At 46.2% G+C, this 27,747-nt stretch overlaps 1 protein-coding gene across 3 annotated transcripts in view; it reads left to right on the forward strand.

Moving 5' to 3' along the window:
• KCTD13 (potassium channel tetramerization domain containing 13) overlaps positions 1 to 12,545 on the forward strand; it is a 147,753-nt gene extending 135,208 nt beyond the window's left edge. For all 3 annotated transcript variants that reach the window (XM_069244107.1, XM_069244111.1, XM_069244110.1), the window contains one exon: positions 9,741 to 12,545. In XM_069244107.1, the coding sequence (XP_069100208.1) occupies positions 9,741 to 9,965 (225 nt within the window). In that variant the 3' untranslated portion in view covers positions 9,966 to 12,545. The remainder of the gene's footprint in view (positions 1 to 9,740) is intronic.
• The last annotated feature ends 15,202 nt before the right edge of the window (positions 12,546 to 27,747 follow it).

The raw sequence follows: 27,747 nt of genomic DNA on the forward strand, positions 1-27,747 counted from the left end.
GTTACTCAACAGCTGAGTCTTCTATATAGATCATGAAGAGGATCTAGACCTTCAGGCTCTTGGTGTTATTTGCTCCATGATTGGGGTTCTCTGTCAAAAAAAGGCCTCAGTGGTAAAGGATGCCTCAACCACTAACACATTGTAATTGAGTTTCTCGATCAGATATTGGCTGCAGCGATGCCATTGCATATTAGACTGATGACTATTGGTGTCAGAATGCATCTCAGCAAAGCCTGAGGGGCAGAAACCAATATCAGTGTTGCTGCATCCTCATCTAAAAATGAGTTTTTTTCTGAAGGTAGTCTGGAGCTGTTCCCCACAACGGCAGCTTGATCTGTATGCAGTTTCACTTTGTGTCACAGAGCCTCCTCGGATTAGGCTTTCTTAACTATATGGACTCTTGGCCATGGTCAGTGAGACTGTAGACAGCATGATCATCTTTTCTTGATTTTTCTCACCACAAGACTGTCCTATTTAGGTTTTGCCTACACAGTGCTTCCGCTGTGCTAGGGAAATCTATTGTATTTAACCAAAAACAAAAATCTTAAAAGGGGCTTAAACCCTGCCCATTACTTACCTTTGCTCACCATTGGCTCGCTCCCACGTGGGTCTCACATACCTTATATGTCCTTTTCCAAACCATTAAGTGGCTCCTACATCGCTCTTGTTTACTTACCTACTATTTGTCAGCACCTTTTCTCGTCCATCTTCTTCCTGGGCTTCGAGTGTTTGTGGCGTCCTTTAGTGGAGTCTCGCCCAAGTACTGATTCCAGTCGCTCTTATTCTTACTCTGCAGGGTCCTGCAATGCAGGCCCCTTTTTTTGATTTTACATTTCGACATGCACTCTTAGCTGACCGCAAGCATTGTTGATGGTGAGATTCTATGGCGGTGTTTGAGGTCTCTGGAACTGGCATTGATTTTAAGGTGAGCGTGGTCATAATGAACGGAATCATCTTCCCAGTGCAGTAAACTTTGGGGAGGAGGGCCTAATGCTGCCCCACCCGACTCAGATGGGTGGAGGATGGCACGTAACAGTACTCATAGGGGCTCCGCATCGGCGAAGTTAATTTTGTGCTCAGCATCTTGCATTCTGACATGCACGGTCAGTGGCAAGAAACTTTATTGTATGCCATCCCACAGCCAGAGGCAGGACCAGCAGAGAGCAGTTTATACGGAGACAACAGTACCGTTGTGCAGCACTTTAAGCCTAGTGATGCTGCGCCAGCACACCTGATTGGGTTTAGGCTGGGTGTGGGGGGGGGGGGGTGTAGGCTGCTGCCAGCGTTGCCTGTCTGAGTTTACCTGTGCTGTTTGGTCACTGACTGCACTTGTGCCACCCGGCCTATTGAAGGAGCACTAAATCAGGCTTACACTTGCTGACCTGGAGAACGCCAGCCCGGCCCGACTCCCAGGACTCTCAGTTCAACCCCAAGAGACCAGAAGATGAATAACGACTCCCGCTTCTGTCAAGCTGCAGGAAACCTTGCATTAACTGACACGTGTCAGTAAATATCCCTCACACACCAGACTCTAAAGGACATTAGTTGAGAGATAACGGGGAGGGCCAGAGGCTTGTGGAGGAGATGTGGTGTAGCAGCCTGAGCTGATGACTTTTGAACTGGAGAGCCAGGTTTGAGTCCCGGCGTCAGCTCAATATTCCGTGATTTTTTACAAATCATTTAATCATGCAGGGCACCAGGTTTGTGTAGCTTTTAGCTTTACTTAACTAGTTCCCAATAGCAAGTTTTCTTGCTGATGAAGAACTCTACCCAGCCAAGTTTAAATGTTACTTTGCATCCGGAAGATGCTAAAAGGTTGATCTTTTTTTCACCAGACAAATTGAAGAGCCAGGCTCCCTTTTGTTACAACTTGAGAAAAACAATTACCTTTCTATTAGGTATTTAATGACTTGATTTTGCTCTTGCCTTCATGCTTGATATCCCATTAATCTTAACAACATGAAGTGGAGGTAGAGCAGCCAGGTTTCCCAAGTGCGTGCGTGCGTGCGTAGCTCACCCAGTCTTAGCTTTCTTCTGACATCAGAACCCTGATGGACAACGGTGAAACAGTCGCCCTCATCCTCCTCGACCTCTCGGTTGCTTTCGACACCGTCTGTCACTGCACCCTAATCACCCGCCTCCGCTCCACCGGGATCCAAGGCCAGGCCCTGGACTGGATCGCCTCCTTCCTCTCAAACCGTTCCCTAAGAGTTTACCTCCCACCGTTTCGCTCAGACCCCACCGAGATCATCTGCGGCGTACCTCAAGGCTCATCACTCAGCCCGACACTCTTCAATGTCTACATGAGCCCCCTCGCCAACATCGTACGCAAGCACGACATCATCATCACCTCCTACGCCGACGACACCCAACTTATACTCTCCCTCACCAAGGACCCCGCCAGCGCCAAGACCAACCTACAAGAGGGGATGAAGGACGTCGCAGATTGGATGAGGCTCAGCCGCCTAAAGCTGAACTCTGACAAAACGGAAGTCCTCATCCTCGGCAACACCCCGTCCGCCTGGGACGACTCCTGGTGGCCCACGGCCCTCGGCACCGCACCGACCCCACAGACCACGCCCGCAACCTCTGCTTCATCTTGGACCCCCTTCTCACCATGACCAAGCAAGTCAACGCCGTGTCCTCCGCCTGCTTCCTCACCCTCCGCATGCTCCGCAAGATCTTCTGCTGGATCCCCACCGACACTAGAAAAACCGTGACCCACGCCCTCGTCACGAGCCGCCTGGACTACGGCAACACCCTCTACGCTGGGACCACCGCCAAACTCCAAAATCGCCTGCAACACATTCAAAACGCCTCGGCCCGCCTCATCCTCGACGTACCCCGCAACAGCCACATCTCCGCACACCTGAGACACCTGCATTGGCTCCCAGTCAGCAAAAGGATCACCTTTCGACTTCTCACCCACGCACACACAGCCCTCCACAACAAGGGACCGGAATACCTCAACCGACGCCTCAGCTTCTACGTCCCCACCCGCCTCCTCCGTTCCTCTGGCCTCGCGCTCGCTGCCGTCCCTCGCATCCGCCACTCCACGGCGGGTGGGAGGTCTTTCTCCTTCCTGGCAGCCAAGACCTGGAACTCCCTCCCCACCAGCCTCAGGACCACCCAGGATCACTCCGCATTCCGGAGACTCCTAAAAACCTGGCTTTTCGAGCAGCAGTAACCCCCCCCCCCCTAGCGCCTTGAGACCCGCACGGGTGAGTAGCGCGCTTTATAAATGTTGATTTGATTTGATTTGATTCTCTTTGCATTTTGGTACTTGTAGTTTTGATTTTATGACATAACCCGGACTACAAATACAAGTTGCAAATTAAAAACCTTGACTGGATGAGCAATGTACAAAAATAGCTCTGGAGGGGAGGGAGAGAGAAAAAGCCGATGTAGAGGGAGAGAGAACTCATTCCTTAACACAGAACACTATAACCATGTTGACAATATACTTATCCATACATGATTAACAGGTGCCCTAAACAACTACCATGGCAGATGGTGGGACCTACACTGTAGTAGAAGGTGGGAGGATACAGAGCCTGGGAACACACACCATTTCTGTGTTACCAGGATACAAATCCGCACTGATTGCATGCCAAAGATTTAATCTGTATTGCCATGTCGTGCTCACAAATGTGTAACATCTTAGAGACTTCTTCTCTCAATTGCCGGTGTCTTTGGTGAACTCGAGTGTACATTAGAGATCTGGTAGACGGCCGTGGGTCATTTCCATGCCCTTTAGAACTTTCCAGTTAGTTGGCCTGCTGTTTAATGCCTGAGTACCTGACATTGATATACATACCAACATGTCTAATCTAAGAAGAGGAGCAGTCCGGACCAGAGAACATTTCGCTTAGAGCCACTTACTTGTGTGGCAATAGAACACCGTGGAAGAATGAGAGTTTTCAACTCTGTGAGGAATAACTAGAAGAGAAAACTGCTTAGATCAGTGGTTCCCAACCTTTGGTTGGGAGGCCCCTGGGGTTCCGCAAAGCCTCCTCTGGGGGTCCGCGACTAAAAACTCATTGTGGGTCCTCAGATTCCAATAAGGATTCAGTGGGGGTCCCCAGGCTCCAGTAATGATAAAGTGGGGATCCATAGAAGTCAAAAGGTTGGGAACCACTGACTTAGATCAAAGAGACCTTTCATCCAGACATTCTGGGAGGCCATGTGCCATGACGGCTGTTGACTCTGCACACTGAACTGCTACCTGTGATGTTTACACTTCTCAAGAAGGACTGAAGTAAGAAGCGGGGTGGACTTGGTTGACTATGTGTAAGAAACGTGTATGTGTGTGAAAAGAGAGTGTGTGACATGTAAGAGCACGTGTGAGGCAAAGTTAAAGCAAAATATCGAGTATGACTGATTTTCTTTTTTTTTTTAAACAATACAGTATGTGTAGGTGTTGTCCAAATGTGACACAATGGGCCAGATGTATGAAGCCTTTTTGCATTTGCAAACGGTGCGAATACCCGTTTGCGGATTCAAAAAGGCCTTTCAGAATGTATGAAAGGCATTCTGAACGCAATTTAAAGGAATTGCTAAAATAGCGATTCCTTAAAATTGCGACCCCATTTAGAGAATCGCAATTTGCGATTCTCTAAATGCGGCATCGCAAATAAGGAATCCTTATTTGCAATTTCTTAAGTACATGTATGAAGCAATTCCTTAATGCGAATTGGGCATTAAGGAATCGCTATTACCACCAAGTTGACCTTGGTGGTAACAATGTGCAAATTTTAAAAATGCATTTTTAAAATTGACATGTAACGCACACATGCCCTTTTGGCATGTGTGCACCTTACATGTCTTCCAAAATTGTTTTGGGGTGCAGCAGAGGGGGCCTTAGGTCCCCAGCACCCTGGAGTTTGCATTTCCCAAATTGTGAATTCCAGTTAGGAATTTGCAATTTGGGAAATGCAAACAATTCACAACTATGGGCCGACAGGCCCATAGGTGCGAATGGGGGCTGTATCGCAATTTGCGATTTGGTAATAGCATTTGCGATTTTTAAGAAATCGGTATTACCGAATCGCAAATATGATACATTGCATTTTACGAATCAGAAATAGCGATTTCTTAAAAATCGCTATTTCCGAATCGCGAAAGGCTTTTTTCATACATCTGGCCCAATGTGTTTGAATTTGTTTGAAAGGAGAGTTTAAATGTGCAAGGTGGTGAGTTTGAGTGTGTGAGTGCGTGTTTGTGAAAGCTGGAGGCTGTATTTTGGGGGTTCATGAGTGTTTACTGCATGTATGTGTTAACTGTCTGTCTCTTCCATTTCCAAACCAGCCAAGTTACAGTCTTTAAGTTCTAGAAAGAAGTAATTACCTCAGCAGTATAGATTAGAAATGAGATGTTCACATCAGCATTTCAGATTCCACAAACCTCGAAGTCTAAGTGCAAGAAGTTATTGTTTTCTTTTCTTGAAGGGGGAAATTGAGTTGACTGTTGGGGAATTGTTTTAAGTAAATTTCATCAATAAAATATCATCCGCTTTGTGAGCAAATGATGCAGCTTTACCTCGAGGGAGGCAAATGTGTTTGGGGAAAAAAAGACGACACTTGTGAGACAAATACCAATTTTATTAATTGAGTAGAGCCATAAAGAGTGTTGTAAATGGGGAACAAATACATTCTATAAATTAAGGGCCAGGGACTGGCAGCAGAAAGTGGACAGTCACGAAGTCTCACAGTCTACATTATAAATTCCTTTTTTAAACTATGTCCCAAAGAAATTGCCAGCAAGGACAAAAATGATATTAACTATTCATTAGGATGTTTACATTAATTCTGTCTAGAAATTTGGTGACTCTCTTAACTTCTATGGTCAGTATATGATTGTCAGATCGCTTTCTTAATGTTTCAGTTAGAGTTGGGAGCCCCGCCGAGCCCAGATATTTATTTAGAGGAGCATAGAGAGTGAGCCGTATTTATTGCCTGGTCGAACTACTTAGACAAATCTCTCTGTCTATGTCACATATGACATTCTTACAAGGCAAGCAAATGTATTGCCTACAAAACTTGAAAATGTTGAAAACGTAGCCCCACCGTACCCTGCCCTTATCCCACCGCGAGCCCACTGCTCCATTTGGTGAGTACCTGCACTTATTTTTCTCCATTTAAAGCACTGAGTAAACCACAACTTTTATCCAGGAGCGCTTCCTTTTTTAGAGAGTTTTGTCTTTTTTATAGCTTTTTTTTTAACGATTTTCACATTTCTGACTTCGTTGTTCTCAGTGTTGGTATGAAGTATTTAATGCCTTGTGGTTTTGTTCAACACACCTTTAAATAAAGTGGGAAAACAATGCAGTGTCAAGTTTACAGAAAAGTGCAGAAATGCAGTGGAACATTTCTTATATAAGGGGGGGGATGAAGAACATTGTTATTGACCAGAGGTGAGGATATCTGTTTTTATAGCAGGAGCAGATTTGACTGATTTTTTTGGGCGACTCTCTGAGGAGTGAGGCACACAACCAAGTATACATTACCTCTTTATAGGTAGGGCAACAACTATAATGTGGAGGTCCGGGCTTATTTTGAGCATGCAGTGGTGACCAATGATGGGGCACATACAGCTGCTTCAAGGGAAATGTTTTCAGTGGTTTCAAAGAATGCACAGTAGTAGCTAGTGGGCAGCGAATGTGTGGCAACGACTGGTCGTTGTAGCAGGTAGTCTGTAGCTTACGGTAGTGGTGAAAGTGCAGTAACAATTTACTTTATTAGCTTTTGACTGCACAATGGCACTTAGGAGCAACTGAGTGTAAAGGGGTGTGGGCAGACACATGACAGTAGGGACAGTACTGTGCATAGTGTTGGCTATACTCAACAAATACACAACAGTGTTTAGGACGCAGTGAATGTATTCATGTGACTGGGAGAGTGAGAATATACTGTCACGGCTGGGGTGACCAGTCTATTGCTAGTTGTTGAGTGCAGAGTGGTGTCCGGTGTGATCCAAAAGCTGACAGTTACTTAGTAACCATTGCAGAGCCTAGTAATTCATCACAAGAGAGTACTGAAAGATTGCTTTAAAGTTGCAAGCCGCGTTGTCTCTTTGCCGGGTGTTTGCTATGGCGGTAGTTTACAGACAAGTCTATTCATCTCTCCTTGTTGTGGCGGCCTCTTGTTTTCACACACGTTTGTTGCTCGCCATGTTAGTCACAATATCAGCGGTTGGGGATGCTACTCGTGCCGTCTGGTTTAGAGGGACTTCAATGCAAGCACCTATTTGAGGATTCAATCGCTTGAGCCTCTTCCACACTCCACTGTGGGGCTGAGGAATAAAAAAACAGGAATAAAGCAAAAGGTGGGCATGCCAGCTTAAATGCTGTACGATAAGGAAGTACCATATGCTAGCCACTGTCGTGGTTTGGCACAGCGGCACTCTGCCTGCTCTCAGGTTCTTTCAGGGCAAACTGGACAAACAGATATTTATCTTGTGCAAGATCATACTCGCGGGTCAAAGTTGGAAGTCAATGGGATGTGATGCGGCTGTTGAACGCAGACAAGACAAACATTTAATTGTTACTGCTGCATTCGATGCACGTCCCAAACACCTACTGATGAAGGATTTCGTACTGCTCAATGTAATAATAATTGCCTTTTATTAAGAGAATGTACTATATGTACACCTTTAAATTCCACACTTTCTAACACAAGCTATCAAATTCGGGTGGGCAGTATTTATTATTGAATGTCTGTAGGTATAGAGAAGAAGGACAGAGTGCACAAAGTGTTTCACCACTTAGACTTGAGGCACATTAGGAGAACTATCTGGGGACATTGACATTGAATAGCTGGTAATACAGCAGGCTGGCAGAGTTGGAAATATGTCCGCGTAGACTTGAGGTACAGTGATGGAACTGTGTTCCAAAGCCTATCAATAACATCTCGTGAAATGGCCTAGACTTGTACCAAATGTATCTATTTATTGCTTTCTGAGTTATGACTAGTTTGGTGACTACTGCCGTGCTGTAAATTAGTGCAAATGATCATATGTCTCCACCTCAATCAAGCTTGTGGTGCCCCACATTTCAATGTTCGAGTCCCTCTGCTGACTAAACATCCTGTGAGTCTGGGCAAATCATTCAATATCCTTGTACCTATAAGAAATATGAATGTGTCCTTATGTAATGTAACTGGTGGTCTTGTAAAGCGCTCCAATACCCTTGGGTCGAGTTTGCACTATATAAAACTGCAAAAGAAAATCAAATAAGCAGCATTTCACTGGCCAACAAAGACTGATGCTTCCTGGTCCGATGAATTACCTTTGCCCCACCCATTTACAATTCCTTCTGAAGGGTTTAATGTCCTCTACCTTGGGTGATGATGTTGGGGTCCTGGGGTTTGGTGCCCCTATCATCAACCCACTGTTTTCGAGGATACCTGTAATTCTCCTTCAATTATTTCATGATGCTGTTCCAATTGTCGCATGCAGGTGATGCTCCTGAGCTCCTTTTAGAGTTTCTCTTGTCTATGTGGGTTGTAAACAAATCACTACATTTCTTGAAATATTTCCAATTTGCGTATCAATTACTTTTAGTAGATCCCATACGCAAAACCTATTGGATTTGCCAATGCTTGTTTATATAGTGGTGGCATGGTAGCACAGAGCAGCTGAGAGGAAAAATTGCTTCTGAAGTTACATTTTACCTTCACCAAAAGAGTTCTAAAACTAAGCTGACACGAATTGGTGCATACTGTGTCACTTGAGCCAAGCTATAACTGGCAAATGAGCCCTAACTAGGGCGTAACCAGTCCAAGGTTGCTTGTGTTTCCGTTCAGGGAGGGCCTGGCAGTGTGGATTAAGCTGTTCCCATTGGAGCAGTGTCAAGACTGATGTGCAGCTGGCCAGGTCCAGACGGAGGTGGCATGTGAGCAAAATAACGATGGACTGTGATGCAGCGGGAGGAATTACCACTTGCTCAGATAGTTCAAGAGTTCAGTTCATCACTATTTTGTATACTAGTTGATGTTGAGTCAAACAAAAAGAAATAGATTTCCAAAACAGCTAAAGGAAAACATAATAGTCAAAGGTTAAATCCTGTGCTAAGGGATATTTGCTTCAGAGAGAATAATGATTGCTATCACTGCAGTGCATTGTGACACTATTGGCAACCTGGATGTCTCAATGACCGTGTCGGGAAATGAGAGAGAATATGTAAGACAATTGCTTTTTTTTAGCTAGTTTAAACGATTCAATTGACAAGAAGTGTGACTTACAAGCATTTCATGATGTAATTGGAAAGCGGTATTTCTCTACACAGACTCCAAAGTACCGACCTAGGCAGATTAGCACTTATGAATATTTAGGAATATTCCTTGAAGGACAGTTAACCATAGTACATTTTGCAAAAGTTGTTTATCTTCAAGAAGAAAAAAACGCTCACTTCTATAAGCGTTGGGATCCAGGAAACTGTGATGAAACAGTTAAAGGAGTAAACGTGCTCTTTTTGTACCGTAGATTGACACATATGTAGTTTTTATACTATTATAACACGTCAAGCTTGTTATTTAAGTGACTTATGGGCTCGGGACATTCACGGAGCAGAAGTACAAAATAAAGGTGGAATTGTAATCCAAAATTGGAGTGAGAACCGGGGGTTAGTGTCAGATTTGGCCGGTGCGATGTCCCCAGCTCAGAATTGGTCACAGCGGTCTCTTGAGATGTTGCACATGCGCCCTTCATCATCTTTCTGTTTTCTTTTGCTCCCCCCGCCACAGGTAGAGTTTCCTGAAGCACGCATCTTTGAGGAGACCCTAAACATCCTGATCTACGAGACACCCCGGGTGCCGGACAAGGCACTGCTGGAGGCTACAGGTGGTGGTGGAGCCCACTGCACTGACGACGATGATGGGCGGGAGCGCAGAGTGCGGCGCATCCACGTGCGGCGGCATATCATGCACGATGACCGCCCCCATGGGCAGCAGATGGTGTTTAAGGACTGAGAGCTAGCGGTCTCACTCTCTCCCTCTGCCTTGGGCCAAGATGTTACTGGCTGAGCCTCATAAGAACTTTAATTGTAAATGTTTTACTTTGGTATCGACGTGAATTGGAAGGGAGAGGGTCCATCAGGGTTCAAAATAGTGTCCGTGGCTGATTGAGGTTGCAGTTTGAACTATTTTGTATATCCCAAAGGTTTACTAAATATGTGAGTGGTTATAGCAGCATTATTATCTTTTTCGTACACTGCTTGATGACAGTACAATGCCTTCATGGCGCTGTGCTTAAATTGGTACTTGGTAAAATCGCTGTTTCTTTAGAGGAGCATGAAGTCCCAGTCCAGAAATCCTCGTCTTCCCTTTGACTTATTATCTCTTCTGCCCTGTGGGCGCGTAGGACATATTTGCCACGATGGGCTGCCCTAGAGAAATTTACGTATTGCTACACTGTGTGACCAACTAGCCTTGTACTTGGGAGGGAACCTGCAGCTAGTTTTTGGTGGAGAACTTTCGCTTTGAAGGACTAAGGAATAACTTCAGGGTCCCCTTCATTAAGATGTCCAGGACATCTACTCTTCATGCCAACTTAGTCGCCCTGCCCCATAATGGAGGCTCAGTTGCCCTGTCTAGGCAGAAAAGTGCCAATTTGATTTGTAAGCCAGTTTGGCACGGAACTCTCTCTCCAAGCAGACCGTGTAGTGCTACTTATTTTTAAAGTTAATTTTTGGAGTACTGTTGAACATCGTGTTTAGATGAATTACGATTTCATTGTGCGCAGCCGTTCATAGCAGTGGCACTGGTGTGGTTATTGGAAGTCCTGCCACGGTGTATCAAGACTACAGCAGCAGAGATTTATGCGAGAACGTAATGCAAAATGTTCAAGCCCCTTGAAGGGGCGTAAAATTCAACTTGCACATGTACTAAGGCCATGGGCTTATAACGGTTTCTGGCTTGCGTTCATCATGAAACCTTCCTAATCGTGTTGCCTTTGAGGGGATAGCGTGTTGCTAGGGCATTATCGAACGGTCCGGCCATTGCGCAGACATATCCCCTCAGTAAATTGGAGTAGCTGGCTTCTCAGTTGAGGAGGTCTTGGTGCCCCCGTGAGAAGAATCTCCCTTTCCAAGTGAAAATCAGCAAAATGTTTTTGTTAATACTTCTTGTTATTAATTGTATTGTGATTTTAATTGTGCTGTAATAACTTTATTTTTTCAAGTCCCTGTGGGGAATGCACAAACGCTGCCCCTGACATGCATGGTTGGCGATCTCTGCACTGCAGGCCAGGCCGAGACTGCTTTCCTGCTGATCATGGGTGACAAACATGGTTTACAGTCTGATGTGTGCGTGCAAAGTTGCACAAGCAAGAGTGGCAGTGTGTGTGTGATTATAAGAAGAAGCACATTCCGCATGGTACCCGAGCTCGCCCTGTATGGGAGCTCTGAGCAAGGAATGGGCTAATAGTGCAAATGCTATTGGGCTGCGATTGAGTATTCTTGAAGCCCTGTCTGATCGCCACAAGGAGGTGTGCCTGGACGAATGGGTTTTTTCGTGCACGAATTGCCTGCAGTTTTGGTTGTCATGGTTGTCTCCCCTTCAGGTGCTCAAGTTATTTGTCTGGTACTGTTTTAAACATTTCTTTATATATCTCCATCCACCCCCTAGGTGCCATTGTTTAAAATTTAAACCAGGTTCTAAGGCTTCCATAACACCAAGAACGCCATTGGTAATGGTGCCTGACTACATTCTGTGGGTGTCTGTGTTTCTAGGGATGTGTGCGTTTGAGACTGCTTAAGAATGTGCATGAAGGAGTGTGTGCCTAATTATGTTTGCCTGTGTGTGCGCGCGCGCGCCCGCACGCACGCACGCACGCACGTACGTCTTGTCTGCCTTCCTGCCTGTGGCTCTGTGCCTTTGAGAGACTGCATGACCGTTTGTGAGTGGTTTTCTAATTATTGTTCTGTGTGATTGCCCTCTGATTATATTTCGTTCGGAGCGTTGGTGTCTGCAGGGCTCACTGTAGGGGTCGCGCTACTCTGATGGTTGTCTACTTGTGCCCGACAGTGGTTCTTCATGTTTTTTTGCTTGGTTGGCTTTTGCCTATCTTCTATGGCTAAATGTAATTCTTTGGCGGTATTCCTCCCTAAAATAGCTATGCATGTATTTGCTTTAGACTTCAGATTGTGTGCTTTTGTGATTGCCTGTGAGCCTTTATTTCCCTATAGGTATGTGGGTGCCTCTGCCTGTCCTTGTGTCATTCTGCATATTGCTAGCTGTGTTTGGGTTCCAGCTGTCTCTATTCCTTTGCGCGTTTGAGTTTGTGTGCATGTACTTGTGTATTTGTCGAGATGACGCACGACCTCCTACAGGAATCAGTTTGAATTTCTTAACGTTGCGTTAAAAATACAGTTTCGATTGCAATGCTCGGTTAAGGGTTTTTTGATTCTAGACCTTTGTGTTGCTGGCAAGGCACAGCACAGTCCCCATTATGTAATTTATTTTTTAACAAATATTTACTATTAAATTATTGTATTAATAATTAATGCGACAACTTTTGTGCGACAGCAGAGATAATAAAATCATTTATTTAAATCGATGTTTCCTGTCCCTTATTCAATTTCGGGTACCAAGGCGAGGAGCTCTGCCTAGGGGACTCTCCTACCTCCTTCCAACTATCACCTAATTCCATCCTGTTCTAGGGGGAGCAGGTTTTGGGTGGCCCAGAGTTTGACTATGGATACAGTCTTTAAGAAGGCAGGCTGGACCATCGGAGCCACCGTGTGTGTTTGGAGGACTACACTCTACAAACAAGTGGGCTGCCCGAACGGTTTGCTCTTCTTCAGCAGTGAGATAGTTGCAACATTAACTCTGAACTTCTGAAGATAGTTTGTGTTCAAATGCCATATTTTTGAGAATTATAAACAAATGTCAACCCCTGGTAATTACTTGTAGTCGCATTCCAGTACATCATTTTTTTGTCCTCCATGCCACCTCATACAGGAATCAGCCCCTGTATTAGCCTTAGTCCCCATTTATTAGAAATACTTCAGTCGAACTGCCAGGCCAGGTTCCCTCTGAATAGGAACATAAGCAACCTCAGATTGGTTTCAGCTTATTTGGCCCTTGTCAGTAGGGTGCAGCTAGAATCTTAAGGTGCAGTGAGCATGGGACTAACGGGTATACTCATCATACTTAGTGCATTGTAATGAAGAAACGAAAAAAGTGATTGGTGGAATTCTTGCCAGTTACAGTCAATGGTCATTACTCACCCCCACATTTCTGTCCATCGTTTATTTGCTTTCAATGTCACCTCAGGGAGGAACCAGCCATTTTCACAATAGCCTTAATTCTGCTCCAGTAAGAGGCTGTATTTCATATGGCTGGTTCCTGGTTGAGGTGGCATGGTGGGTAAAAATGACGGAGCCTGTAGCAGCCCAGAGAAATTACCAGTGGCTGAAATTGATTCATGCAATCCAGCTAGCACTATTATGTTTTCTGCATAGCTGATTAGCAGCAGTGCTTTGGAAGGGTAAGCCCTGGAGAGTGGAGCAGACTGATGTAAAAATAATGGTCATAGCCAGGCTGCTAGATGGGGGGGGGGGGGGGGCAATAGGGCCTGGGAATTTGGGCAGTGCTCCGCAAATTGGCAGCACTGAGCAAGGAAATGTCTCCCTGGATAGATATCCGTTACAGTTGGTCAATTTCTCTTTTTGCTTTTAAAAGTGTAGTGGAAATTGTCAAACCAAAAATGTAAAAAGGTGACCATGGTTTTGTGCGTTTTGTCGCCTTTACTGTGTTGGGTCAATTATGCATAGTTTTAGTGAAAGAGGTGCTCTTGTTTAGGTCTACCTCTATCAACCTTCCTAATATACATGCTTTGGACATAATTCCAAACCGGTTCAATTGCAATATCTTGTATGTAGAATGTTCACCCTTTCTGGTTAGAATACCGATTTGGAATCCTCTGCTGAGTACTGTTGTTTTGCAGGTGCTCTGAGGTAAGAGGTTTGCCACATATGTACTGGTCATTAAGTGCTCCTCTGGGACTGCTGTGTACCAGTCTGTATTGCAATCACCAGGAGCATCAAACAGGCTGGATGAGCCTTTGAAGTTAGATGCTTGAGGGCCCAAAATGCAGCAAAAAAGGTAGAGCAGAGAATTGGAAAGGGATCGAGGTGGATCTACCCAACTAATGACTTCTGGAAGCAGAGTTGCTCAATGATGCAAATCTACCTCCTAGTCTTGCAAAAATTGTTTCCCTAAAAAAGCCTCATTGTACCCTTTCCTAGCACAGAACTGAGACAAAGTCGGTCACCGAATGCTTGATAAGAGTCAACAGTACTAGCACCATAACTGAATCAAAAATCACTCAGTAAAGCTCCAAGATCAATTTACTAAAATTAACTATTATTTTTTAGATTAAGGTAACACCAAACCGCCAAAAATTGCATCAGTCGTAGTGAAGTTATAGCGTTCAAAGTTATAATCCCAATCCAAAAGGCTTTTCCACTCTGCTTGGACAGTCAATGAAAGTTTTTGCTGATACTTACAAGTGGTCCCTGGAGGCCTCTTTCTGCTGCAGTAGCACAGCATGGCACCCATTGCCAGAATGCCTCTTGTCTTTGGTCAGGCTCAGTAGACTTTTGCACCATTACCCTCTTATCTCCTCTCTGTGCCTATGAGGGTGGTGCTGTATCCCCCTCCTTCAGCTTAAGGCTGAAGGCCTGTCTGGGGTCTTCCAAAGGGAATCATACCAGCTCCTTCTGCAACTCCCCCACACAGAGAACAGATAGGTTCTGCATCTCTGGCTGAGATACTAAATAAAACACATTTGCATGCAATTGCCGTCACTGGTATGAAGAGCCTATCTTCACATTTTAACCCCTCAGGTGCCACAGACGTAACCATTACGTCCAGGCACCGGCCCTCGGGGAAAGCTCTGGCGCTGCCCCACCAGGGCAGGCCTGGAAGGGGAATCGCTTCCCCTTCTACCCTGACACCCCCCCCCTTCCCAGTGGCGTCTGATGACGTCAACACACAATTGCGTGCTGACTTCATCAGAGGTCACCTCCCATCGCGCTGGAAGCATGCTTCCAGCTCGATGCAGAATAGAAATGCTTAGCGTTTCTCTTTCCCTTGGGAGGAGGGGACAGGCAGAGGCATGAAAGGAAAGACACCAGGGTTTTTTTTTTTTAAGGTAATTGTCAAGAGGGGAGCGGCCCTCCCCAGGGGGGTAAAATATTTTTAGGCCTTTTCTGCCCCCCCCTCCTCACCGGAGACAGATCGGTCTAATATAATTACAGAAACCATATATTTATATATATTTTCTTACTCTGTTTTTATGTATGGGGAGCGACCCCTTAGGCAAAGGTTGCTGCCCTGGATGGGAAATTGTATAGACCATTTCTGCCTGCCCCCCTTGGAGGCAGATAAGCCTATTTTTGTTAGGCCAATCTGCCCCCAAGGGGGGCAGAAACCACTAGACTCCAGGGATTGGTGTGTGTGTTTTGTTTGGGGGGGTCAGCCCCTTGGGCAGGTGCACTCCCCATAGGGGCATGTTACTGATGGCCATGTCCGATTCCAGAACTCTCTGACACTGAAATGAGAGGAAAAAGTGTTTCCCCCCCCCCCCCCCCAAATTTTGAGGTTTGCAAAACATTCTGGGTGACCGAACCTGGTGAGAGCCCACCAAGTCACCCCATCTTGGATTCCTCTAGGTGTCTGTTTTTAAAAAATGTGCATGTTTGCCAGGTTTCCCTCTGTGCCGGACGAGCTAGGGGCCAAAATCTACAGCTAGGCACTTTGCAAAAAACATGTCAGATTTCTATGTAAAAATGTGATGTGTCCATGTTGCGTTTCCTGTCTCGAGAATTAGGCCTACCCACGCAAGTGAGGTACCATTTTTATGAGAATAGCAAAACGTGTTATTGCCCTTGTCTTTCTCTACATTTTTTCCTTCCAAATGTAAGACAGTGTGTAAAAAAAGACATCTATTTGAGAAATGCCCTGTAATTCACATGGTAGTATGGGCACCCTGGAATTCAGAGACGTGCAAACAACCACTGCTTCTAAAAACCTTATTTTGTGCCCATTTTGGAAACACAAACGTTTTCTTGATACCTATTTTTCACTCTTTATATTTCAGCAAATTAATTGCTGTATACCCAGTATAGAATGAAAACCCATTGCAAGGTGCTGCTCATTTATTGCCTCTGGGTACCTAGAGTTCTTGATGAACCTACAAGCCCTATATATGCCCGCAGCCAGAAAAGTCCAACAGACATAACTGTATATTGCTTTCAAAATCTGACATCGTAGGAAAAAGTTAGAGTATAACGTGAAGAAAAATGGCTGTTTTTTTCCCCTCAGTTTCAATATTTTCTATTTCAGCTGTTATTTTCTGTAGGAAACCCTTGTAGGATCTACACAAATTACCCCTTGCTGAATTCAGAATTTTGTCTCCTTTTCAGAAATGTTTAGCTTTCTGGGAGCCAGCATTGGTTTCACGCCCATTTCTGTCACTAACTGGAAGGAGGCTTCAAGCACAAAAAATAGTAAAAATAGGGTATGTTCCAGTAAAATGCCAACATTGTGTTGAAAAATTGGGTTTTCTGATTCAAGTCTGCCTGTTCCTGAAAGCTGGGAAGATGGTGATTTTAGCACCGCAAACCCTTTGTTGATGCCATGTTCAGGGAAAAAAAACACAAGCCTTCTTCTACAGCCATTTTTCCCTTTTTTTTTTTTTTTAGAAAAAAACGAAATGTTTGCTGTATTTTGGCTAATTTCTTAGTCTCCTTCAGGGGAACCCAAAAAGTCTGGGTACCTCTAGAATTCCTGGGATATTTGAAAAAACATATGCAAATTTGGCGTGGGTAGCGTATGTGGACAAAAAGTTATGAGGGCCTAAGCTCAGACTGCCCCAAACAGCCAAAAAAGGCTTAGAACATGAGGGGAAAAAGACCCGGCAGCAAAGGGGTTAAATGCAACACATTCACTGAGAAACTAGTTAGTGGTTTCTTAGTATGCATAGCCAAATAACAATCAGTATCTAACAGTAAAAGGAAAGGAGCCCTGTGGAAAAGTGCATTTTCAGCATTGAAGCCAAGCCAAACAAATGGTAGATTGTGCACTATTCACTAGTTGGAACAATGTTGAAGTACTCAAATGGCTAGGTGTCTTTGAAAGTGAGCTATTTGGACAACATTCCAAAGTATGTGTTCAGAACTAGCGACACATTATGATCTAACAGGACCTTGGGTGGGGCATGGGTCAAAAACAGCTTCCGGTGTCGCCTCCCTGCCAGGTATTGGTTTGTAAAATTTAATGCACCCATAATGTGCAACATAGAATGTTAAAAGCTGTGTGTTATTGTTATTAGCCTGAAATATTCCTAGTTTTTTCACTTGAAGACAACACTTCTTGAGGTACATTGTTGGAATACATTCTCCTACCTTTCATCTTTAAGGGTGTGTTTACCTATTACCATCTGAAGAGTGTCTTCTGCAAGTCTGCTGAATTTGCATAACGTACCAGAAGTGAGTGCCATGCTATAATTCTGCCTGAGTTTTCAGAATGTACCAGCAGTGATCGCCATGTTGAGGTGACAAGAGATCATACAGAATATGCCAGGAGTGGGCACAATGCTGCAGTACTGAGAGCTTACACAACTAATCGAGGCCAGTGCCATGCTGAAGTGGTCCGAACTTACAGAATTAGCTATCATTTGGTGCCATGCATGGCGCTATAAAAGAGCTCCTAGAAGAAGTGAGTTGGTTCCATGCTGCAGTCCTTGAGTATTTAACAGAATGGGACAGTGTGTACTGCTGTGCTGGCAGATAACCGAACGTGGCAGCAGTGGTAACCATGCTGTGGAGCTAACTGACCTCAGAATTTGCAAACCCTGGGATTCAGACTCAATTGCTAACATTTCACAAGTGACCAGAGCGTAAAGTGCAATGGGTACATCTCTAAAAATTTGCAAGCGGTGGGTGCCACATCTATAGTGTGAATTAATGTAGAATCTTTCATGGTCCTCCAATGCATAGAGCGGAAATATGGAGTGCCAGTTTGGAGACAATTTTATAATTATTCTATGATTTGAAAAACATTGTTTTGGTCTATAAGTGTAGACATTTAGGGGCATATTTATACTCCGTTTGCGCCGAATTTGCGTCGTTTTTTTCGACGCAAATTCGACGCAAAACTAACTCCATATTTATACTTTGGCGTTAGACGCGTCTAGCGCCAAAGTTCATGGAGTTAGCGTCATTTTTTGGCGTGAACACCTTCCTTGCGTTAATGAGATGCAAGGGAGGCGTTCCCGTCTTAAAAAATGACTCCCAGGCATGTGCGTGGTATTTATACTCCCGGGCAAAAATGATGCCCGGGAGTGGGCGGGGCAAAAAACCCCGCATTTGCGCCTCTTTTTAATGCCTGGGTCAGGGCAGGCGTTAAGGGACCTGTGGGCTCAGAATGAGCCCAGAGGTGCCCTCCCCTTCCCCCAGGGACACCCCCTGCCACCCTTGCCCACCCCAGGAGGACACCCAAGGATGGAGGGACCCATCTCAGGGAAGAAAAGGTAAGTTGTGGTAAGTATTTTTTATATTTTTTTTTTGTGGCATAGGGGGGCCTGATTTGTGCCCCCCTACATGCCACTATGCCCAATGACCATGCCCAGGGGACATAAGTCCCCTGGGCATGGCCATTGGGCAAGGGGGCATGACTCCTGTCTTTGCTAAGACAGGAGTCATGTTAATGGGGGATGGGCGCCAAAAAAAAATGGCGCAAATCGGGTTAAGACGATTTTTTTGCCTCAACCTGACTTGCCCCATTTTGAGACGCCCATACGCCATTTTCCCCTATGCCGGCGCTGCCTGGTGTACGTGTTTTTTTTTTCACGCACACCAGGCAGCGCCGGTCGGCTAGCGCCGGCTAACGCCATTCTATAAATACGGTGCCCGCATGGCGCTTCAGAATGGCGTTAGCCGGCGCTAATTTTTTTGATGCTAAACTGCGTTAGCGCAGTTTAGCGTCAAAAAGTATAAATACGGGCCTTAGGGTGTTTTCCTGTGATAATTAAAATAAGTAGTGGTGACATTGGTAGCCATTTCACATCATTTTAAAAAGAAGCAAACTACAGCCATTCAGAAAACAGCTTTTGCCTCTACCTTTTCCCCAAGTGCTGCAAGAACTCAGATGCCTAACCGCACGTCGTGTGAAGGCCTGCTCAGTCCCTGGATATATTTACAAAATTTCTCTTAGCACTTGACATCAGAGTTAACTCCAACTGTCATTATTACAGAAGGTAACATCTCGGTAGTAGATACTGACCATTTTAACATGTCTGAGGCATCTAAAAAAGGTCTTTCTGATGGATACAACTACCTGTGGATTCCTCACCTAATGAATACTCCCATGGCGCCAGCATTCGACGGAAATCTTCTTCCTAGTCTCTGCACGTCGACTAGGACGTCACTCTAGCCCACGCGACGCCGTCTGACGTCATACAGGCAATAAGAGGTCCTCGACGACGTGCCGACGTCAGTTCCCTTTTTTCCGTGCATTCGAAACGGTTATCTTCGAGGGAGCAGCTGTTACTTTTGTGGTTACAGTGTATTTTTGCTGCGTAGTCTTTCGCTGTGGTAATAATGTCGCAGAGAAAGTCTGGATTCAAGCCTTGTCGTGAGTGTGGAGGCAAGATGTCAGTGACGGATCCTCATTCCGACTGCCTTTGGTGTTTGAGCTCCGACCACGACGTCTCGACTTGTGATTCATGCCAGCACATGAATCCAAAGGCCCTCAAGGAACATGAGGCGAAGCTGTTTATGGCGAAATCGAAAAAAGAGAAGCATCACAAGAAGGCTTCTTCGCCAAGACATCAGCGTCATCGAGACTCCCGGCGCCGTAGAGAATCTCGGCGTCATTTGAGCAAGGAGACTCGTTCCAGGTCTTCGGATCGGCGCCGAAGGACATGGGAGATCAGTCCCACGGTTACGCCTCATCCTTCGACGCCGTTGCCCTCTCCGGCGTCTCCGACTTCACCTGGACAGGCGTCGGTGATTGAGGTATTGGAGCCTCAGGTGTTATCTCTGGTGTCGCAGACGTCGAGGCCGGCATCGGGGTCGCCTCCGAGACAGGCACCCCAGTATCCGGCTTTTCCCACCCCTGGAGCCGATAGTTCCGCATTCTTGAATGCGATGTATGCCATCTTCCAACAGATGGCTCCAGGGGGTGCTCCGGCTGGGCCTTTGGCCTTTTCATTGGGTGATCCTGCGCCTCTTCGGCCGGCACCCTTTATGCCCTTTCTCCCTTTTGGGAACGTGGGCTTGGCGCTGGTGTCGGTGCCGGTGGCCGCTCCGGTGGCTTCAGAGGGATTGGCCCCGGGGATTTCCATCCCGTCGACGTCGGGATTTCGGCCTGTGACTCCGGTGGGTCCATCTGCTTCGACTGCTCTTTCGTCGGCGCCGAAGTTACCTGTGGCGCCGGACGCGGCGTCGGTGGCTTCTGAAGATCGGCGCCGATCTTCGACTTCGGCGGAGGCATTGTCGACTCCGCGTATTGAGCAACGGCTTCATTCGAGGAGACGTGCTCTCCGTGTATTAGAAGAGCAGGAGTACCAACGAGCCCTGGAAGAAGGAGAGCTAGAGGACTCGGGTGATGGGCTGCGTGGTCTGGAGTCGGCCAGTGGGCTGGACACTTCCCCTGAGTGGGATCTTTCGTCCCCAGGAGAATATACTGAGGAGGCTGCTTCCTTTCACGCAGTAGTATGGAAGGCAGCTAGTTTTTTGGACCTGCCTTTGCCGGTGATGGAGGCAAAACAAAACCTTCTAACAGAGGTGCTACATCCGGCCTCAGCTGCGGCAGAGCCTCTTTTGCCATTTAATGACGCTCTGCTGGATCCGGTGTTAGAGGTGTGGAAGAGGCCGGCATCTTCCCCAGCAGTTCACAGGGCCGTGGCCAGGAGGTATCGGGCGGCTCCAACTGACCCTGGTTTTCTGTCTAGGCACCCTACGCCGGAGAGCTTGGTGGTGCAGGCCTCCTGTTCATCCAAGTCAGCGCCTGGTTCTTTCCCGACGGTGCCTGGGGACAGAGATTCAAAGAAACTGGAGGCGCAGTCCAAGAAGATTTTTTCGTCCTGCAGTCTGGCGTTGAAGGCCACCAACGCAACCTGTATCCTGGGGAGGTATATTCATGCTCTGATGGATGACATTTCCTCATCATTTACAGAGCTTCCCCAGGGTCTTTTGGACGTTGTTTCAAATGCCCAGGCTGCTGCGACCCAGATTATCCAGACTGGACTGGATACGACCGACTCGGTGGCCAGAGCAATGGGCACAACTGTGGTGGCAAGGAGGCAGGCCTGGCTCCGTAACTCGGGCTTTTCTGCGGATGTACAGTCCACATTGTTGGATCTCCCGTTTGATGGGGACAAACTGTTTGGAGCCAAGGCTGATTCGGCCTTGGAACGTTTTAAGGAGAGCAGGGCCACGGCTAAGTCGTTAGGGCTCCAAGCTCCTTCTTCCACGGCCTCTTCCAGATTTTTCAGGAGGTTTCGTGGATTTGGGCGTGGCTCTTCCTCCTCTTCCTTTCGGGGAAGATATCAGCAACCTGCCTCGTCCCATCCCTATAGATCTTTTAGAGGGAGAGGTAGGGTCCGCACCAGAGGAGCCTCTCAGCAGCACTCTGCCTCTTCCTCATCCTCTGGCGGGGTGCAGCAGGGGAAGCAACCTTAGGCTTCCACCATTCCCCACTCACTCCTCTCCTGTAGGGGGAAGATTACAGCATTTTCTCGCCAAATGGAAGACTGTTACAACGGACACTTGGGTTCTCAGTATTGTGGGAAAAGGCTACACCCTACCCTTTCGGGAGTTCCCGCCCCTCATCCCACCCCGCCCTTCTTATTGTTCAGAAGAACACCTCCTGTTGCTAGAACAGGAGGTACAAGCCCTCCTTTCAAAGGGCGCGGTGGAGTTGGTCCCAGAGCAGGAAAGGGGTCGAGGATGTTACTCAAGGTATTTCCTGATTCCCAAGAAGGATGGTCGTTTGAGACCAATCCTGGACCTGAGGATCTTGAATTGGTTCCTCAAGCAGGAAACGTTCAAGATGCTGACCCTAGCACAGGTGCTTTTGGCGTTGAACAAGGAAGACTGGATGGTGTCTGTCGACTTGCAGGATGCTTACTTTCATATCCCGATACTCAAGTCACACAGGAAGTATCTCCGGTTTGTGGTGGGATCGCAGCACTATCAGTTTGCGGTCCTTCCGTTTGGTCTTACTTCAGCACCTCGAGTCTTCACGAAGGTGATGTCGGTGGTTGCGGCAGAACTCAGAAGGAAGGGGATAGCAGTATTCCCTTACTTGGACGACTGGTTGATCAAAGCCAAGTCCCCGGAGCTTGTGTCGCATCATCTGCAGTCAACAACCCAGTTGTTGTTCGACCTGGGTTTTTCGGTGAACAAGCCCAAATCTCACCTAGAGCCCTCTCAGCGCCTCCTGTTCATAGGGGCAGTACTGGATACAACATTGGGTCGGGCCTTTCCTCCGCCTCAGCGGATTCAAGATATTCAGGATTTGGTTCCAATGTTTCGAAATGGAGCGGTAGTTCCAGTCCTCAAGGTCCTTCGTCTGCTCGGTCTGTTTGCCTCCTGCATTCTGTTGGTCACGCATGCTCGCTGGCACATGAGGGCTCTTCAGTGGTGCCTCCGAAGGCAGTGGTCTCAACACAAAGGGGATCTAGAGAGTACTGTCAAGATCTCCAGAGATGCTGCTGTGGATTTGAAGTGGTGGATTGCAAGCAACAATCTTTCACAAGGAAAGCCATTCGAGCAGTCGCCACCAGTGGCCACAGTCATAACGGATGCTTCCACTCTAGGGTGGGGAGCTCATCTGGGGGATCTGGAGATCAAAGGCCTTTGGTCTCCAGAGGAACAGATGTTTCACATCAATCTGTTAGAGTTACGGGCTGTACGTCTGGCTCTCAAGGCCTTCCTCCCTTCCCTTCGTGGTCAGTCGGTACAGGTTCTAACAGACAATACTACCACGATGTGGTACATAAACAAGCAGGGAGGAGTAGGGTCGTACCTTCTCTGCAGAGAAGCTCTTCGACTATGGTCCTGGACAAAGGACCATCAGATTTGCTTGATAGCAAACCATCTGGCCGGAGTCTTAAACGTGCGTGCGGACAGTCTCAGTCGCCAATTCTCGGCAGACCACGAGTGGCGTCTCCATCCAGATCAAGTCCGTTTAATCTTCCAGAGGTGGGGGTTTCCTCGGGTAGATCTGTTTGCCACTCGAGATAACGCGCATTGTCAGTTATTCTGCAGTCTCCAGTATCCGATGCAGGGAGCGTTGGGGGACGCGTTTCAAATAACCTGGTGCGGCCAGTTGCTTTACGCGTTTCCTCCCATACCCTTGATTCCTCGAGTATTGAGGAAGATTCGCCAGGACCGGGCTCTAGTCATCCTAATAGCTCCGGATTGGCCAAGGAGGGTATGGTACTCCGACCTTCTCCAACTCTCAATGTGCCCTCCGCTCCGTCTCCCTCTCAGGGCAGACCTCCTCTCGCAGTCGCAGGGGCAGGTTTTACACCCCAACCTCCAGAGTTTGCACCTTCATGCCTGGAGATTGAACGGGGCAACCTGAGTTCCTTCTCTCTCCCGCCTGAGGTAGTGGATGTTATATTAGCGGCCAGGCGACACTCCACTAAATCTATCTACGCTAATAGATGGTCTAAATTTGTTGCGTGGTGTGGAGAGAGGCAGATTGATCCCTTACATGCTCATCTATCGGACATTTTGTCTTTTGCTCTGTCTCTAGCGCAGAAAGGTTCTGCAGTGGCTACCATTAAGGGTTATTTATCGGCCTTGTCAGCCTTCATATGTCTTCCAGACCAACCATCTTTATTTAAATCCCCTATTGTTATCAGATTCTTGAAAGGTCTTCTAAATAAATATCCTCCAAAACCATTCGTTATGCCGCAATGGGATTTGTCCTTGGTCCTGACTTTCCTTATGGGGTCCCCTTTTGAACCTATGCATTCTTGCCCCTTAAGGTATTTGTTTTTAAAAACAGTCTTCCTGATAGCTATAACATCAGCAAGGAGAGTGAGTGAGTTGCAGGCCTTATCGGTAAAGCCCCCTTATACAACTTTTTATGGGGATAAGGTGGTGTTGAGGACCAAGGCTGCTTTCCTCCCGAAGGTTGTTTCACCCTTCCATTTGGCTCAGACAATTACTTTGTCCACGTTCTATCCTCTGCCTCATCCTTCCAAAGAGGAAGAAAGACTGCACCGTCTGGACCCAAAGAGGGCGTTGAGCTTCTTTATTGATAGAACAAAGGATTTCAGGCTGGAGGATCAGCTGTTTATTGGATACGTGGGCAAGAGGAGAGGAAAGGCAGTCCACAAGAGAACACTATCCAGGTGGGTTGTTCTTTGCATTAAAATCTGTTACTCTTTGGCAAAGAAGGATCCTCCTGAGGGCATTGGAGCTCATTCCACCAGAGCTAAGTCGGCCACTTCGGCCTTGGCCAGAGGTGTTCCTGTGGTCGACATCTGCAAGGCCGCGACTTGGTCGTCCCTTCACACTTTTGCAAAACATTACTGTTTGGATTCTGAGGTTAGAAGGGACGGCCATTTTGCACGTTCAGTGCTGCAGGATTTCTTGGTTTGACCATTTGGGCACCCACCGCCAGGCGTGGTACTGCTTTGGGACTCTATTCATTAGGTGAGGAATCCACAGGTAGTTGTATCCATCAGAAGAACGAGTTACTTACCTTCGGTAACGACTTTTCTGGTGGATACATTAGCTACCTGTGGATTCCTCACGGTCCCACCCGCCTCCCCGTTGCCTTTCTGGTCTTACCAAGTAATCCTTGAGTGCGCTCCTCTTGGTCTTCAAGGTTGCAATAGACGTTGTATATATGGATACGTGTGTATATTATCTGTATATATATATATATATATATATATATATGTATATATCTTTGTGTACATACATGATTTGCATATATTTGTTTGTTATATTAAATTTACAGCTATTCATTGCAATATTGTGTATTTTACAAGGTTATGGGATGTTGCCTTGCTCTTTCATTGCATTGGGTGGTTGTTCTCATGCACGTAAAAAATGTTGGTACTGACGTCGGCACGTCGTCGAGGACCTCTTATTGCCTGTATGACGTCAGACGGCGTCGCGTGGGCTAGAGTGACGTCCTCGTCGACGTGCAGAGACTAGGAAGAAGATTTCCGTTGAATGCTGGCGCCATGGGAGTATTCATTAGGTGAGGAATCCACAGGTAGCTAATGTATCCACCAGAAAAGTCGTTACCGAAGGTAAGTAACTCGTTCTTTTAGACCATTTAATTCCTGTGGCGAACTTGGACTGTTGTCTGAGGACCTCCTTAAACGATGTTTATAGTGCTTCTATCCAGACCACTAGCCTAAGGATTACAAGTACTGCTGTACTTTTTATGCCAAGAACCCTTAAGGACATCGAGGCTGAGCCCCTTTTCTGGCTGCAGAAAATGAAAGCCAGTGAAACTATAGCTTCTGGAGAGGAAGAAGAGGGAATGTCATCACTTCTCAAAAAGACGGAAAACGTGAGACAGGAGGAGGAAAAACTGTCTTCTGAAGAGCCACCAAAGGAGGTACCATAGGAGAAAAGGTAAAAAAGAGCCTGACAAGACCCTCTTGGCTGTGAGTGATCCCTCACCTTCTGGATCTATGAAGAAAACTAAGGCCAAATCAGAGCCAATAAAAATCAAGCAGATAGGGCATCCCTTTAGGCCGTGGTAACTAATTCTGTAGTGTATTGATCCTTAAGTATTACTCTAAGCATATCTTGTAGAAGCTCCATCATTGTACATACTCATGTACAATGAAGTGTTGGCAGCATGTCCTATGATGAACCATGCCACAAACGTGGGTGAGGGCATTGCACATAAAAGTATGGGAATCTTTAGGATGTAGTGACCGTATCCACGTTTTTCATCAATCTCTGTTGGACCACACCAGATGTCGCCAAATAAGTCTCTTTACTACCTTCGATGTGCCTACTGGAAGCTGGTGGTACTGAAGAGGATCATGGTCCTTTTGGCATGACATACAGTGAAACACGGCTTTCTATTCAAGTTATTTCCTCTTTTAACAAAGCTCAGGCAAATAGAAATGTGTTGACAGTAAACAAATATATGAAAAAGCAATTGGTCAGGATGTTATGCATTCGTTAAACCCAGAAGATTTTATTACCTCTCCAGATCTCCAGGATGCTTCTTTCCAGGTTTGTACTCACTAAAAGCACCAAAACAACCCGAGGATCGAGGTTGACGGGTGCCATTATCAATTCAGAGTAATTCCTTTCAGTTTAAAGTCTGCCTCATGAATAGTTCCAAAAAGCATGGTAGCAGCTTATTTGAGAAGAAATGGCCACTTAGTCTTATCTCCATGGCAGGCTCATAAAGGCACTGTTGTTTCAGGCAGCAGAACAAGTCACATTAGCCTCTTCAAATCTTTAAAGGCTTGGGTCCCAAACTCAACAAGGAAAAATCTTTTCCTCATCCTCACAGAAGAATCATTTTTCTGGGTGCAATTCTCAATACAACATTATAAAAAGCTTTTCCAAAAAGTGGAAATGATTCGAAAGATAAGTCTAGCATTTTCCTTATCGAAAAGAAAGTCCACTTCAGTTTGACAAACAATACTAGACAGACAATGGATTGAGATGCAAGGGTCTTTCAATGACATTTCAGGGTCATCCCACAGGTGAAGTAGATCATGACATTGTGGATGCAGAGACAAAATATCCTGGGGCCTGACATTAACTTGCTCACAACCTTGGTATATAATGCGTTCATGGAAGGATGGGGAGTACATCTACAGGATCTTGAAATAAGTGGCAAGTGATCTCAGCAGGAAGCCAGATTGCATATACATTTGTAGGAGCTGAGTGTGGTGGCTCTAGGGCTTCAAGCTTTTCTTCTGTGAATGAAGAAGACTGTAGTGCTGGTTCGTACAGCCAATACAACTGCCATGAGCAAGAAGGGAGGAGCTAAATCAAACCTACTTTCTTCAGAGGCTGAAAAGATCTGCAAAGGTGTCCAATGCAACAAAATCACTCAGAGTGGCGCAGGATAGTCGGTGGGTGGACAGTTTAAGCAGGATAGGAAAAATGTGCCACAAAAAGGGCGCTAATTGAGCAACACTTGCAGATGATTTTCCAGACATGGGGGGACTAAAATTTTACCTATCTGTAACAGCCCTCAACTGCAAGTGTTATTATTGTGCCAGCAGATACCCCCATAAAGGATCTTTGAGGAATGCTTTTCAGGCAGGGATATTTGCCTGCGGCTTCCCTCCACTGCCATTAATAACCAGGTTGCTCAGCAAAACTAAAAGGGAGCTGTGTGGCGTTATATTGGTGGCTCCAGTGTGGCTGCATCAGTTCTGGTACACAGAACTTCTCATGTCGGAACAGCACCATATCCCACTCAAACCAGTGCAGGGAATGCTCTCAATGAACAATGGTCATGCAGTTCACCCAACATCAGATTCACTAAATTTATCAGCCTGACGCCGGAACACAATGAGAGTCATTTAGTTACATATCCCTAAGGAACTTAGGTATATATTATCCAAAGCAGGAGCTGAATCTACTAACAAAACATACTACACAAAATTGGCCCGCTTTTGTGTATGGTGCTCTCAGAACAGTATTCATCCTCTCAAGTCTACTCCGAACAGATCTTACTGCACCTACTTAGTCTAGTACGCTCTGGCAATCACATAGTTCAGTCA

The sequence above is a fragment of the Pleurodeles waltl genome, chromosome 7 (assembly GCF_031143425.1).
Source record: "Pleurodeles waltl isolate 20211129_DDA chromosome 7, aPleWal1.hap1.20221129, whole genome shotgun sequence".
NCBI classification, from domain to species: Eukaryota; Metazoa; Chordata; class Amphibia; order Caudata; family Salamandridae; genus Pleurodeles; species Pleurodeles waltl.